This window comes from Sinocyclocheilus grahami, unplaced genomic scaffold (genome assembly GCF_001515645.1).
Source record: "Sinocyclocheilus grahami isolate Dianchi unplaced genomic scaffold, SAMN03320097.WGS_v1.1 scaffold710.1, whole genome shotgun sequence".
Taxonomy (NCBI): Eukaryota; Metazoa; Chordata; class Actinopteri; order Cypriniformes; family Cyprinidae; genus Sinocyclocheilus; species Sinocyclocheilus grahami.
In genome coordinates, this window is record NW_015505889.1 from 598896 (window position 1) to 614947 (window position 16052).

General features: G+C 37.9%; 1 protein-coding gene across 3 annotated transcripts in view; it reads right to left on the reverse strand.

The window, feature by feature from the left end:
- The window catches only part of ambra1a (autophagy/beclin-1 regulator 1a), a 91511-nt gene that overhangs the window by 7912 nt on the left and 67547 nt on the right, over positions 1-16052 (reverse strand). For all 3 annotated transcript variants that reach the window (XM_016244198.1, XM_016244199.1, XM_016244197.1), the window contains one exon: positions 10725-10933. In XM_016244198.1, coding sequence (XP_016099684.1) covers positions 10725-10933 — 209 coding nt within the window. The remainder of the gene's footprint in view (positions 1-10724; positions 10934-16052) is intronic.

Consider the following 16052-nt stretch of genomic DNA (forward strand, 5'->3'; position numbering starts at 1 on the left):
AATGAATACAGCGCTCACAACAGACAGCGCTAGAGAAGAGAGTGGGGGGAGGGATTGAGAGAGACAACGTCTGAGCATCCCTTTTGTGTTTCTTAGTATAACTCGAGTAAATATAACATGCGCTTCCTCATATTCATTACATAAAATGCACAGAGAGGATGCTAATGCTAACCCTAAACTTATTCACTGACAGCCGTTTAAAACGATACTGAACTTAACCCTCGCCCACAGATCTCACTGCAGGGAGTGTGCACTGTTTGTGTGGGAAGATGGCTTTCCTTGAGGTGAGACACTCAGAAGTGAACTTCTCTACCCTAAAACTTTGAGTCATCAAGTTCTTGGCACCTGTAGTACCTCAGAGACATAAACACACAGGTGCTGCAGGCGAAGACGCAGCACATCTGACCTCAATCATACGCCACAAAACAAAACACGCACAGCCATGAAACCTGCTGCTATATGTATAATGGACAGGCTACATGCAAATCAATTTATGTGAAAAGAAAAATGTATATATTTAAACACAACATTACCAGACCATCAGAACTCAGACCCCCATCCACTCACTAATAGTCCATCTGATATTCTACAATAAACTGGAAAGCATTTTTTCTTGCAATCTCTAACCTAGTCTAAAATAACATCTAGGAGTAAAGAGCACACAGGTTCATTTTAATCCGTTCGCAAAGAAACCAAATCTTGTTTACAAGGAACAAGCTGACACAGAACTGCTTCTGAGGATGAAATAATGACTGGTTTTGCCAAAGCTTGCCAGGTTATTAGACATCAAATCTTTGAAAGATACTTTTGAGAAGAATTTAAAAAAGCAGAACTGTATTTTCTTCTATTTTAGTCAAAAGTGTAGATACACAAGACTAAACAAAGGACTTTTGAAAAAGTCTAAGAGATTAATTCCTTCAGAGGTCAAAAGCTTTCCAAGATTTGTTAAAACCACCAAACTTCACACAGCTTCAGGCTGTGCTTGTACTCTGGGACTTCACACTCTCCTTCCTGTTCCACCATTATATTTCTATTCATCCACTGTTTTAAAAACTCTACTGCCTAAATATCACTACACTTAACAGGGTTCAGCTTTGAAATCAAACAAGAAAGAGGTGCTCGTTCTTCTGTTTCTACTCTTGCCCTTTTTTAATGCTCAATTTTCCATAGAAGTACATTCATTTGACACTTTCTAAAGCTAGAGCCAATCAATTTAGAGGACGCTTCAGGCAGTACCGGCTAGGGCCGCATGTGCTTGGTGTACTGATAGCTCATCCCTATCCCTCCTCTTTCCTCCCGCTTTTAATCATTTTATCCAACTGAATTAACACAGTTACTTCGAAACTATTCCCACTACTACAACTTTCCAAGCTACAGCTTATAAACTTTAAAACTGCTAACCTGTAATTCTATGTAAGTTAAAGCGAAATGTCAATTTTATGATGTCCTGAGCTGAAACATAAGCCTCAAAAAAATGTGTTATCTGCACTCATACAATTTCTTTTTCTGACAGAGCTTTACAAGTGTTTATACCTGTGCTGCGCAACCAGGAATTACAGTACCGCTCATGGCATTAAACTGAATTGACCTGGACTAACAGAGAGAGAGGAGAAAAAGACAAAACCAAGTTTTCTACTGTACATTTAAAACCATAAACAACCCTCACACAATCTGTTTTTGACAGTGTCTCCTGGCAGACAGTCACCAACACTACCTGTCTTCTCTACAGTATTCTAGTACTGTTACTCTCTAGCACTTTGTAACTTTTTTTGCAATATTATAACAGTTACTATATTACTGTACTGTGTCCAAATCTCTACACACTGAGGCTCATCTTATGCATTTCCATGCCAGTAAAACTTATGCAAGCTGTGCAAAGGACAAATAAATACAACTTGACTGGAAACGTCAGACAGATGGTCAGATTTACATTTACAATCTATAGCTACGGAAAGAAGTTAATTATTAATTATGTGCTGCTAAATGTTGCACACACTGATCTGACTCTTCTGAAGCTGAGCTCCCACCAGGCATTATATCAGACATATCATTCCAGCAGCGGCTCTGACTGCTAACCATGTTTATAAATAAAACTGCACATTCAAACAGCCCAACGGTCTAAAAATACAAATGTCAGCTGTAGGGATGTAACAACTAACATTGAAAATCGATTCAACTATGTGACGATTCAAATCGGTTGAGATGCTAAACAAATCGCGATTCATTTAGGTGGAGGAGTTTATATGAATCCATGTCTGAGGGGAAGTATACTGTCTTTAGAAAAGTTTTGATGGTATTTTTTCTTTTCATCTTGCCTCTGTATAATGCATTAGGGATGGGCGGAATCTATAGCTACGGAAAGAAGTTAATTATTAATTATGTGCTGCTAAATGTTGCACACACTGATCTGACTCTTCTGAAGCTGAGCTCCCACCAGGCATTATATCAGACATATCATTCCAGCAGCGGCTCTGACTGCTAACCATGTTTATAAATAAAACTGCACATTCAAACAGCCCAACGGTCTAAAAATACAAATGTCAGCTGTAGGGATGTAACAACTAACATTGAAAATCGATTCAACTATGTGACGATTCAAATCGGTTGAGATGCTAAACAAATCGCGATTCATTTAGGTGGAGGAGTTTATATGAATCCATGTCTGAGGGGAAGTATACTGTTAGGGATGGGCGGATCCATCCTTAAGTATCGATACTTTCGATACTGATGTTGTATCGAAAGTATCGATCCTCACATAAAAATATTGATTCTAAAGTGCATTTTTTTACCATTCATTTTATTTATTCATTTATTTATTTTCAGATCAAGCCGTTTTGTAGCATTTTCCTTTAAATTGTTAATGAGCTCTGCTGACCCCACCCCTTTCTTCCGAGCTGCTCTCAGAGAGACTGTTTACTTTAGCCGCATTCATCGTGTAACTTGCTAATTAGCACATTATTAGGAAAGGCGATTTGCAAAGATTCATTACAAAACATTATACTCTCTTCTGTAGATGAGGCTGGATCATGAATGATTCACGTGAACATAACGCATTTATGTAGATCGGGGGCGCATTCCCTTCAGAAACAAATGTAATCCACTGCAAGTTCAGCGGCTCAGATGTCGGCAGTAAATGACGACTGCTATGTTCATTATTACATCCAACAACAGAACACCTCAATCGCTTAGGAGTCATTCTTGTCTACATCTGCTCCAGCGGTGAAACAATGGCTTGTTTGTTTTTTTGTTCAAATAAGTGCAGCCTTGGTGAGCATGAGACTTAAAAAAATTACAAAATCTTACTCACCCCAAACTTTTAAACTTTTGTTTTTAATTTGGCTAGTTTGTGCAAGTAAATTTATTTAAACTGGTTGTTAAAAGTTCAAATGGATTGTGTTATTGTGTTAAATTCCTTCAGAGGTCAAAAGCTTTCCAAGATTTGTTAAAACCACCAAACTTCACACAGCTTCAGGCTGTGCTTGTACTCTGGGACTTCACACTCTCCTTCCTGTTCCACCATTATATTTCTATTCATCCACTGTTTTAAAAACTCTACTGCCTAAATATCACTACACTTAACAGGGTTCAGCTTTGAAATCAAACAAGAAAGAGGTGCTCGTTCTTCTGTTTCTACTCTTGCCCTTTTTTAATGCTCAATTTTCCATAGAAGTACATTCATTTGACACTTTCTAAAGCTAGAGCCAATCAATTTAGAGGACGCTTCAGGCAGTACCGGCTAGGGCCGCATGTGCTTGGTGTACTGATAGCTCATCCCTATCCCTCCTCTTTCCTCCCGCTTTTAATCATTTTATCCAACTGAATTAACACAGTTACTTCGAAACTATTCCCACTACTACAACTTTCCAAGCTACAGCTTATAAACTTTAAAACTGCTAACCTGTAATTCTATGTAAGTTAAAGCGAAATGTCAATTTTATGATGTCCTGAGCTGAAACATAAGCCTCAAAAAAATGTGTTATCTGCACTCATACAATTTCTTTTTCTGACAGAGCTTTACAAGTGTTTATACCTGTGCTGCGCAACCAGGAATTACAGTACCGCTCATGGCATTAAACTGAATTGACCTGGACTAACAGAGAGAGAGGAGAAAAAGACAAAACCAAGTTTTCTACTGTACATTTAAAACCATAAACAACCCTCACACAATCTGTTTTTGACAGTGTCTCCTGGCAGACAGTCACCAACACTACCTGTCTTCTCTACAGTATTCTAGTACTGTTACTCTCTAGCACTTTGTAACTTTTTTTGCAATATTATAACAGTTACTATATTACTGTACTGTGTCCAAATCTCTACACACTGAGGCTCATCTTATGCATTTCCATGCCAGTAAAACTTATGCAAGCTGTGCAAAGGACAAATAAATACAACTTGACTGGAAACGTCAGACAGATGGTCAGATTTACATTTACAATCTATAGCTACGGAAAGAAGTTAATTATTAATTATGTGCTGCTAAATGTTGCACACACTGATCTGACTCTTCTGAAGCTGAGCTCCCACCAGGCATTATATCAGACATATCATTCCAGCAGCGGCTCTGACTGCTAACCATGTTTATAAATAAAACTGCACATTCAAACAGCCCAACGGCCTCAAAATACAAATGTCAGCTGTAGGGATGTACCAACTAACATTGAAAATCGATTCAACTATGTGACGATTCAAATTGGTTGAGATGCTAAACAAATCGCGATTCATTTAGGTGGAGGAGTTTATATGAATCCATGTCTGAGGGGAAGTATACTGTCTTTAGAAATGTTTTGATGGTATTTTTTCTTTTCATCTTGCCTCTGTATAATGCATTAGGGATGGGCGGATCCATCCTTAAGTATCGATACTTTCGATACTGATGTTGTATCGAAAGTATCGATCCTCACATAAAAATATTGATTCTAAAGTGCATTTTTTTACCATTCATTTTATTTATTCATTTATTTATTTTCAGATCAAGCCGTTTTGTAGCATTTTCCTTTAAATTGTTAATGAGCTCTGCTGACCCCACCCCTTTCTTCCGAGCTGCTCTCAGAGAGACTGTTTACTTTAGCCGCATTCATCGTGTAACTTGCTAATTAGCACATTATTAGGAAAGGCGATTTGCAAAGATTCATTACAAAACATTATACTCTCTTCTGTAGATGAGGCTGGATCATGAATGATTCACGTGAACATAACGCATTTATGTAGATCGGGGGCGCATTCCCTTCAGAAACAAATGTAATCCACTGCAAGTTCAGCGGCTCAGATGTCGGCAGTAAATGACGACTGCTATGTTCATTATTACATCCAACAACAGAACACCTCAATCGCTTAGGAGTCATTCTTGTCTACATCTGCTCCAGCGGTGAAACAATGGCAGACTGATGACAGCTCACTCAGGGCGGGTCTGAGGTAAGACACCAGTCCAGTCTGTGCTGAAACGCTACTGTCAATCAAACTATTGTGGGAGGGGCCTGTCTGTGTGACGTCACACAGACAGGCATCTGAGATCGGCTCGATTTGAGAAAGGGGAAAACATTTAATCAGATTTAAAAAAAAAAAAAAAAAACACTGGGTGGATTTTTATCATTACAGGGTGGTTGTGTACACACACTGCCAACACACATTTCAGTTCAAACTACTTGTAAAAGTGCATGTAGCATCCTATGACCCCTTTAAAGCATGTATACTTGTATGGTACTAATATGCTCCCTTTTAGGGGTATAGTTGCACCTGTAAAGGGCTAAAATACAATTATAGGATATTTTATTTTTGACAGTGTAAACAAAAAAGGCATATGAAATGTTAAAAAACGTGGAGTTAAAATCTAATATTAAGTGAGTATAATTACGGATTATATTATTTTAATAATTTAAAAGATCAATTTAGTTTATAGGTATCGATATCGAGGATACTGGGCTTGAAAATATCGGTATCGGATTGAGAATAAAATAAGAGGTATCGCCCATCCATATAATGCATATTAAAGTTCATAAGTGCAGCACTGCTTTGTTTACAGCGGAAACCAAAGAAACGCTTTACGCGCCACCTGCTGGCAGAGAGTGAACCTGCGTCTCATTCAGCTCGTCCGCTGTTTCATGCAGATATTTTTACGTATAGTTTCACAAAACTGAAGTCAAACCATTCTGTTTTTGCTTCAAATTTCGAAATTATACAATCCAATAAAAACTGCTCATGTTGCATGCATGCAGCATCTTTGTTTGGATCATGATTAAAATGCAGTGGTTGCCTCTAATTTTAAATGGAAAGAGCACAGACAAAGCCTTAGTTTGTTTATATGAAGAGATTTATTTTATTTGTGTTACTTATTTGATTTGGGGCTTGTTTTAAAATTTAAATTGAGTTTTGTTATTTACATTTACATTATATTTAAATGTTGTCATTTAGCGGATGCTTTTATCCAAAGCGACTTACAAATGAGGACAATAGAAACAATCAAAACCAACAAAAGAGCAATAATATGCAAGTGCTATATTAGTATATTATTATAGTGTTATATTTCAATTTCACAAAGAAATGTGCAGCATTTTGTCCAAGCAATAATAAAAGGACACATTTAATTGATAATTTGTCTTAAATCTAATTTTGTAAAAAATAAAATAAAATCGTGAATCGAATCGTGAGTTGAGTGAATCGTTACATCCCTAGTCAGCTGGGTTAAATCTGTCGCTCTGCTTTTTTCTGCGATTTATATCTGGGACCTCAAAATAGTTCAGCTTTATCGAGACATGCTTATTCATCTGTTTGGTGTGCTGCTAAAAGCGACACATAAGAGTAATTAGAGCAGAGAGCTAAAGTGGTAATGGAGGCTGGGCTGAGGAGAGAATATGGCTGGTACCAGGAAAGAGAGATGCAATGCAGTATTTTCTGGCATGAATGCTCTCTCTGAAGCTAACCGCCATTAAACATGAGCAATACTACACACACATTAACTTAAGAGATTCGGCTGGTGGGTGCCCATGGAGTGGCCTCTCCTATCCCCTGTAATTACCATTAGCATAAAAAGACAAAATGTGGCACCCAATCTTCTTTTCACCTCTCAAATTTCTCACTAAAGGCCACAGAATAACAAATATTACAAAACCAAATGGGAGCTATGTTTACATGAAGCCTAATACTCCATAAATGTAAGTGATACCTCACTGAAAAATCATTATGCAAACACCTCAAACGAAAACAAATAATCTGACTGTGCATGATCCAAAAGAATAAGCCTAAATAATCAGATAACTGACATGTAAACCAGGCAATTTGTATAGTCGGATTCAAAAACGTGGATTTATATTTGCACCACAAAAATAAACATGGTGGGGGCTCTGAAGCATTGGTGCAGCAGTGTTATTTTAGTATTATTTATAAAGTATAGTATTTTTAAAAATATATTTTCAGTTTTCATTTTAATTGTTTTAGTAATTATGTGCTTTTGTAATTTTTTTACATTTTAAAATATTTCTTTTATATTAGATTTTAATATTTCTTTATAATTTTTTTAAAGGGGTCATAATGCGATTTCAATTTTTCCTTTCTCTTTGGAGTGTTACAAGCTCTTGGTGCATAAAGAAGATCTGTAAAGTTGCAAAGACTAAAGTCTCAAATCCAAAGAGATATTCTTTATAAAATTTAAGAGTCAGCCAAGGGTTGTTCCGATTCCGATACTAGTATCGGAAATCCCGCCGATACCACAAAAAATTCTGGCATCGATATCGGCGAGTACTTGATCCCATTTACCAATCCAATACCATTTTCTTAAACAAGACCTAGTTATGCTCCCGCTAGCTTTGCTTAACGCTGCAAATCGGAAATCAATTATTCTTCGCTGCTCAGAATGCAAACACAGGAAGTTGTGCTGTGTTGCCACAAGCAACCACTATTTAGAGCAGTGCAGAAGAAATACAAACGATGCTCTGGCGAACTGTAGGAAGATAATTGGCCATTTCAAACACTCATCATTGGCCACAACGTGCCTGGAGGATATTCAGAGGGATCTAAAAATGCCCAACAAACGTTTGCACCAAGATGTGGCGACAAGGTGGAATAGTACTTTTTATATGGTAGAGAGTTTACTTGAGCAGAAGCGGCCGATTTCAGCATACGTAGCTGATCACGACCTGCCAGCCACATTGACAGCCAATTAGTGGGCTTTGCTGGAAAAAACTGTCACTGTTTTGGCACCATTTGAGGAACTGACCAAACAGATTAGCTCCTCCACCTCGTCTGTAGCGGAAGTCATCCCCTCAGTTAGAGTTCTAAAATGGCTACTTGCTCGGGAGAGCCAGGAGGACACTGGTATAAAAACAATGAAAACTACCCTTCTTGAGGCCGTCAAGAAACGATTCGCAACCATCGAGGAAGATCCCTTGTATGCAGTTGCAACTCTCATGGATCCACATTTCAAAGACAGGTATGTCTATTAAAATGTTTCTTCATGTCCATATTGATTATTGTCATTGCCACATTGAGTATATTAGTTCACTTGTTATGTATTATTTTAAATGGTACTGTATAAATGCTATTTTCAAAAACGTTTTGCTCCTAATAATTTAATAATTACTGATGCATTAAGGCTAAGGCTACTTTGGAGGAGGTTATTTATTTGTTACATTTATTTATTGTTTTTAATTATTGTTTCTTTCAGATACTTCTCAAGTGCAGACAACATCAAGCATGCAAAGGATGCTCTGACAGTAGAGATGGAGAAGATTGAGAAGTCACTGAAAATGACCACCACAGCTGTAGCAGAGACAATAGCAGAAAACCCCAAGAAAACTGCACGATTGGAAGTGCAGGTAGGTGGCAGCAGCATTGAGAGTAGCTTGAAGGGCCTGTTTGAGGAAATTCTGCAGGAGCATGAGGAGGAACATGGTTCAAGCACACATGTTCAACTTCAGACATATGTGATGGAGCAAACTATCTCACACTCAGACAGCCCATTGCAGTACTGGGCAGTCAACCAAGTTCGGTTTCCCACTCTGGCTGCCACTGCTGCAAAGTTTCTCTGCACCCCTGGTACCAGTGTGGACATCGAGAGACTGTTCAGCACAGCATCTAACATTGTGGATGCAAAGAGAAACAGGCTAGGAGGAGAGAGAGCAGAAATGCTCATTTCCCTGAAAAATAACTTTTGTTATTGCCATTGTTATTGAAATTGTGAGCAGTACTAAGTTCCCACAGCAGTGTGTAACCTAGTTTAAGTTACTTGAAATATGTATATTTTCATTCTGGGTTTAATACTGCTCTTGCTGAATCTTAACTTGTTCAGTTGAGGTTTATTTTTGTACTCTATTACTCAAGTCTCTTATTTCACTACATTGTGGCTGCACTTAGTGTTTTTTTTAAAGAACTACTTAGATTGAGTATAAGTTACTGTTGCACTTTTTTGTACTTTGTATTTAAAACTGAAATGCAAAATAGTTTCTGGACTTTAAGTTTTAAAGAGATTATTTTCTTATATTATTCATATTAAATTTTTTTATATTCTTAGATTTATTTGTTGCACTGTTTTTTATACAGTTATATTGTAAAACTAAAATACCTTTTCAGTTTACAGTGTTAGATTTGTGGCTGCATTTGAAGTTCTTTTTCACTTAAGAAAAATAAATAATATTAATGTCAAATGTATGTCAGATAATAAAAATACTCTAGTTCACTGTATGTATTTGTTCATGTTTTTTTAAGGGATAAGTCTGAAGCACACAATAAAATAATTCTATCAATTCATACAGGGCTAGTAGTACATACAGCTGTATATACAGATACACACCCATGTATCGGATCAGTACTCGGTATTGGCCAATACCCTGAGCCCAGGTATCGGAATCGGTATCGGGAAGGGAAAAAGCATATCGGAACATCTCTAATCACAATATGGTAGGGGCGTAACATTTCCGTCACACGCTTGAGGTATTCGGCCAATCACAATGCACTGGATAGCTGGCTAATCAGAGCACACCTCGCTTTTCAGACCGATGAGCTTTGTAAAAATCAACGCTTTTCAGAAAAACGAGGCATAACAATAATGTACAGTATGTGGAAAATAATGTGTTTTTTGAAGCTTAAACCGCATAAACACATTTCATTACACCAAATACACAAAATGATGTTCTTTTTAGCAACATCATATGACCCCCTTTAAATATGTAGCTTATATAAGTAATATTTAGATTTGAATTTATTTCACCTATATTTCATTTAATAAAAACAGCTTTAGTTTTAGTTAACAGAAACGACACTGTGTTGGAGACTTTGCCTTTTTAACATTCTGAAAAATAAAAAGATTTTTAGGAGACGAGGGATGAAAAGTATGAAACAACAACTTAAAAAAAGGAAATAAAAGTTGTTGCAAAGATCTCTGACAGGAGCACTGAGAGCTTCTTGTTGCTATGGTAACACTAAATGCCACTCTTTTGCATGCACTGAATACATGTGTGGCACATGTAAACAGTTATTGTCATCAGACTGCAAAGTATAAGGGATACAGTATAAATATTGAAACCGGAACATGCACTCAGACTAAATTTATTCAGATTAGTGATCCTGTCTAAAGGATAAAAAGAATGTTTTGTTAATAGAGAAAATTTCAGCAGAAGCAGCCAATATGTTGAAGCAAAGAGATGTAAAACTAATCAAGGGTTTGTCTTTTGATCTCAAGGACAAACCTCACCTGAGCTCAGTAATGATATTCTGACTCACAGAGAGTGTCTTACCATCAGTAACATGTGACCCCTGAGAAGTGCTGGGCAGCTGAGGTTCATCTGGAAGGTCACGGTCTGTTTGTGTCTCTGCATTCTGTAACCGCAGAGTCTGTGTCTGCGTCCCCTGTGATGTAACAGTGGGGGCAGGATGTCGTGGCTGCAGACCAATCGCATTCATCAGACCTATCTCTCTGTGGGACCTCCAATCAGTCCTGCTGTTCCTACAAACAAGACACATCCCACAGCAGGGTGAGTGATGACTATACCAAATCTTCACGCAGTCTTCAGGCGATTCTGGTCTGATCTGATATGACACAGTGGAGTTAAATTCTCTACAGGGCTGGAGGAACTTTAGATGGAACGGGATGTGTCTATATAACTGCTTGCTTGGTAAAGCTAAATCTTTTCTGACAAAAGGTTGTTTTCTTTCACAGAAGTCTGTTAAGTGAGGATGGATGTACTACAATACCATGTATTTTATCTATAATGACTTCAGAATAATACAAGCAGAAGTGATTCATCCTCAGGAGAAATCAATACAATGCTACCAAACCAGACAACGTCTCCCCCAGTTATTACAGACAGAGCTAAAGGGATAGTTCACCCCAAAATGTTTAATTCTGTCATCATTTACTCATCCTCATGTCTTTCCAAAACTGTGTTTTTCTTCGGTAGAACATAAAGAAGATACAACTGTTTTTGTCCATACAATGAAAGTCAGTGGTGTCTAAAACAACCAGTGTTGCCAAGTCCACGGTTTTCCCGTGGAATTGGGCTACTCTAACAGTAGCTACGTTTACATGGACACTTTTTGCTTCCATCGGAATGAATTCATTCTGATTGACGAATCCGAACGTAGTGTTTACATGAATGCTAAATAAAGTGATCGGGTTAATACGTGCGTTTATGTCACAAGTAGAGATGCACCGACTGCAATTTTCTTGGCCGATTCCGATTTTTTGTTTGTGTGATCTGCCGATACCGATTTTTGCCGATTCCGATTTTCTAAGAACTATAATTGACAGCATATACAAACAAAAATCTACTTTTCTTCAACGCAAAGTTTTATTTTCATAAAAAACACAAGTAAAAAGTCAGTAATAAAATAAGAACAAATAAAAAATTGCAAACAGCAGCACAAATAAATGCAATAGAATAAAGAGAGCTATGAAACTAAGTTTTTCAGGTTAAGTAAGATTTTATTCAGGTAAGAAATACTACAGAAATTAAAGTAATCAAACATAAAATAACACATCAAGTTTTTTATTTTTATATAAATAAAAAGTTTTATATTTGATTACTTTAATTTCTGTAGTCTTCGTTGTAAAAATTAAATACAGACTTATGCTTACCATTAAAGTTATAAAATGTATTCAGTCAAGAGCAGAATGTGATTTTCTTTGTCTTTTGTTCTTTGATTAACATGACAGACAGCAGCAGGAATATTGGACTGCGGTCCCTTTAAGAGTTTATCCACGGACCCAATATACTGTTACACATGTGTTCTCTTTCTCAACTATTTAACGTTCCAAAACGAACTGTGTTTACCTGGATACTCGTCAAGACGAGCATCTTGACATAATTTGGTATAATAAACGTTTTAGCACAGTTAGCCACTCATTTTGGTATTTGTGGCTGACAAGCTGTTTGAGACTGAGCGCAGCTTGTGCGTTCCATTAATATAGATCAGTGGTGGTGCGCGCTTTTGGTGTAAGTGCGAAACCTGCGGGAATGACTAAAATAATGAGCAATAAAAGCACTATTTAACTGGACCGAATAAGACATGTGTGTGAGAGAAAAGGGGTTGTCGGAGAGAAGAGAGCGAGAATGCGCGGCTGACGTTATTGCCTGTGCTGCTGGTAACGAAACGGATCGGCTCGGAATCGGAAAGAAGTGAGACTGACCGGCCGGTCACCGATCCAGGCCGATCATGAGGAAAATCGGCCGATTCTGATCCCTGGCTGATTGATCGGTGCATCTCTAGTCACAAGCTTCTGATCGGATTGAATCTTTTGACATGCGCACACAGCATGAATATACAGAGTTTCCCACTGTTGTCAGATACTGTTTTAAAAAGCACACTTGACATTTATCTACTTTGGGTCCTAATCAGGCGACGACCAGCACATGAACTGTTGTGCGGTGCTGCTTACTTTAGAAAGCAGTAAAAGTGCCCCTTCCCGCACCCAAAACCAGTCGTCTGTTGATGAGAGTCTTAAACAAGGACTGGTGGGACGTTGTCCTGCTCCACTTCACAGACGCTGAGTGAAAGGGGAGTTTTATAATGACTGGACACTCATTTATGACATTTTATTTACCAAAGACAGCTCATTCCATGCGTCATACGTCATTATGCAATTTTTACGTCACAGCCATAGACTGTATAAAAACATGGATGTAGTGTCCGTGACGTCACCCGTAGATTTCCGAAGAGCGTTTTTGAAGCCTAAAGTAGGCGGAGCCGGTTGCTGAAACCCCGCCCACCTAGCTCGACAGTGGTGACAGCAGCGGCAATCCACCTGTCACTCAAGTGGCCGCGCCCTTAATATGCAGAACTTAAAGGCTTAATATAATTTAAACGGATGAGTTATAAAAAAAATTCACTCCCCTCCAGTTGTCATAAAGGGCAAAATTAGCTATATAGACCAAAATAATTTTTTGAACCAGGATGTAAACATGTTTTTTTCTGCTGTAAAGTTGGGCATTTTAACATGGGGAGTCTATGGAGACTTCCGTGTTGGCTTCACGAGAGAGAGCGGGAGGTTGCTGCTTGGTCACAGCACATGCGTAGTATTTTCCTGTTTCGGTTTTCAATCCGATCAAGTGTTTACATGTCCTCTCGCTCGGATTACAAAAGGAATAAACCACCCCTTACAATCCAATCAAAATTTTAATCAGATCTGGCCAATTCAATCTGATTGACATGGTGACATGTGACTTTTTTTTATCCTATTACGATCGGATTAGTAGGGTCCATGTAAATGCAGCTACTGTTTCCGTGGGTTGTTTTTCATGTCTGCGGGTTTAAGTGACCACAATAACGTGATATTTAGCCCCTAAAATGCGATTTTTTTTACCATGGGACACCCCTCGAAACGTGATTGGGCTAGTTCTGAGTAGCAATTGGGCGAGTTTTGTTGTGAAAACCCGGAAACCCTGAAAACAACTCCCAACCCCATTGACTTTTTAACAACCCCCAACCCCCCCCCCCTACATAATTAAAGCTGCGACAGTTGAGTGCATGAAGTGTCTAACATGCCACACTTCGTTTTTTCTGTTATTTAAGTGCATCATCCGGGTTTTTAAAGTGCACTTTTCATAAGTACGCGATTTGGGATGCACCTATACAGCTTTGGAACAATATGAGGGTAAGTAAATGACAGAATTGAATTTAAATTTTGGGTGAACTATCCCTTTAAATACAGCACATACAGTAAACTATGGGACAGGGTCATGTGGCATAAAACACTAAATTGAAAGTATCCTTTAAATATAAATTTAATTCCTGTCCTTGAAATTTGAATGTAATGAAGTATAAATAAAATGAACTGAAATTCAAAGAACTTCATATAATTGTCATTTATAACGTGATTATTTAGCCCTAAAATGCGATTTTTTTTACCATGGGACACCCCTCGAAACGTGATTGGGCTAGTTCTGAGTAGCAATTGGGCGAGTTTTGTTGTGAAAACCTGGAAACCCTGAAAACAACTCCGAACCCCATTGACTTTGTATGTCCCCCCCCCCCAAATTTTTTTTTTAATTTAAATATATTTTGAAAGTCATAAACTGCATCCCAAATGACGCACTATACACTATGTACTCAACCATGCAGAGTACGAATTATATAAGATTATTCAGTCATTCATAATCGGAGTCTGATAGCCCCTCCCCCTTCGCTACATAATTAAAGCTGCGACAGTTGAGTGCATGAAGTGTCTAACATGCCACACTTCGTTTTTTCTGTTATTTAAGTGCATCATCCGGTTTTTAAAGTGCACTTTTCATAAGTACGCGATTTGGGATGCACCTATACAGCTTTGGAACAATATGAGGGTAAGTAAATGACAGAATTGAATTTAAATTTTGGGTGAACTATCCCTTTAAATACAGCACATACAGTAAACTATGGGACAGGGTCATGTGGCATAAAACACTAAATTGAAAGTATCCTTTAAATATAAATTTAATTCCTGTCCTTGAAATTTGAATGTAATGAAGTATAAATAAAATGAACTGAAATTCAAAGAACTTCATATAATTGTCATTTTTAACAACGAAAGCAAAGTCTCCAAGGAAAATGTAAACATTTGAAAAATATTTAAGTTTAAAGGACTTTAGAAAAACACACAGACAGGCAGTAACAGGCAGTGGATGACCATTAGTATTAGTTATGCCTAATCATGTGATGCCAGCAGTCTTATGTTGTTGTGGCCTTACTCTCGGCCACCTGCTCCAGCCATAAGCCTGGATCTGAGCTGCCAATATAATGGCCAGGATGGTGATACTTTAAGGGGAGATGGATACCCCATCACAATCTTGGGTGAAGCACTGTTGCTGTAGAGTGGTCTAAGAGGTCTCATTAAGCCCATTGTGGACAATTGTGGCACCAGTGTGTCAGGAAACGAAGACCAACAAGATAAAAACAGCAGTAACAGCTTCTTTTTCTTTTTTTTTTTACCAAAAAAGTGTCAGCAAAACAAGCTGGATTCATGGCTGCTGTGATGGGGCTTAATTAGCAGCAGCCGTGCCTCACAGCTGTGCTTCGCTATCATGCCCATCCACTAAGTGACACGCTGCTATTGCCCGGACCTTGGAGGGCTGCTCGGTGATAATTTGATGGGAGGTGAATTCTCAGTCACACAATATATACCACATCACAACAGAATAGATGAAAAGGTATTAACGAAACAGCGCTTCTTTATTTGCGCTTAGAAATATGCTCAGTATGCCAAGCCAAAGAGCAAAAATTACATTATTTATTTATTTATTTATTTATTTTTAATTAAATATATACAGCGGGTAAAATAAGTATTGAACACACCACCATTTTTCTCAGTAAATATATTTCTAAAGGTGCTGTTGACATGAAATTTTCACCAGATGTCGGTAACAACCCAAGTAATCCATACATACAAAGAAAGCAAAACAAATAAGTTCAGAAATTAAGTTCTGTGTAATAAAGTAGAAATTAATATTAGCTGGTTCAGTCCCAACTGATGGCCTATAAAAAGGTCTCTCATGACCAACGTGTCACATAAGAAACATTTCATGATGGGTAAAGGCAAAGAGCTTTCTCAAGACCTTCACAACCTTATTGTTGCAAAACATACTGATGGC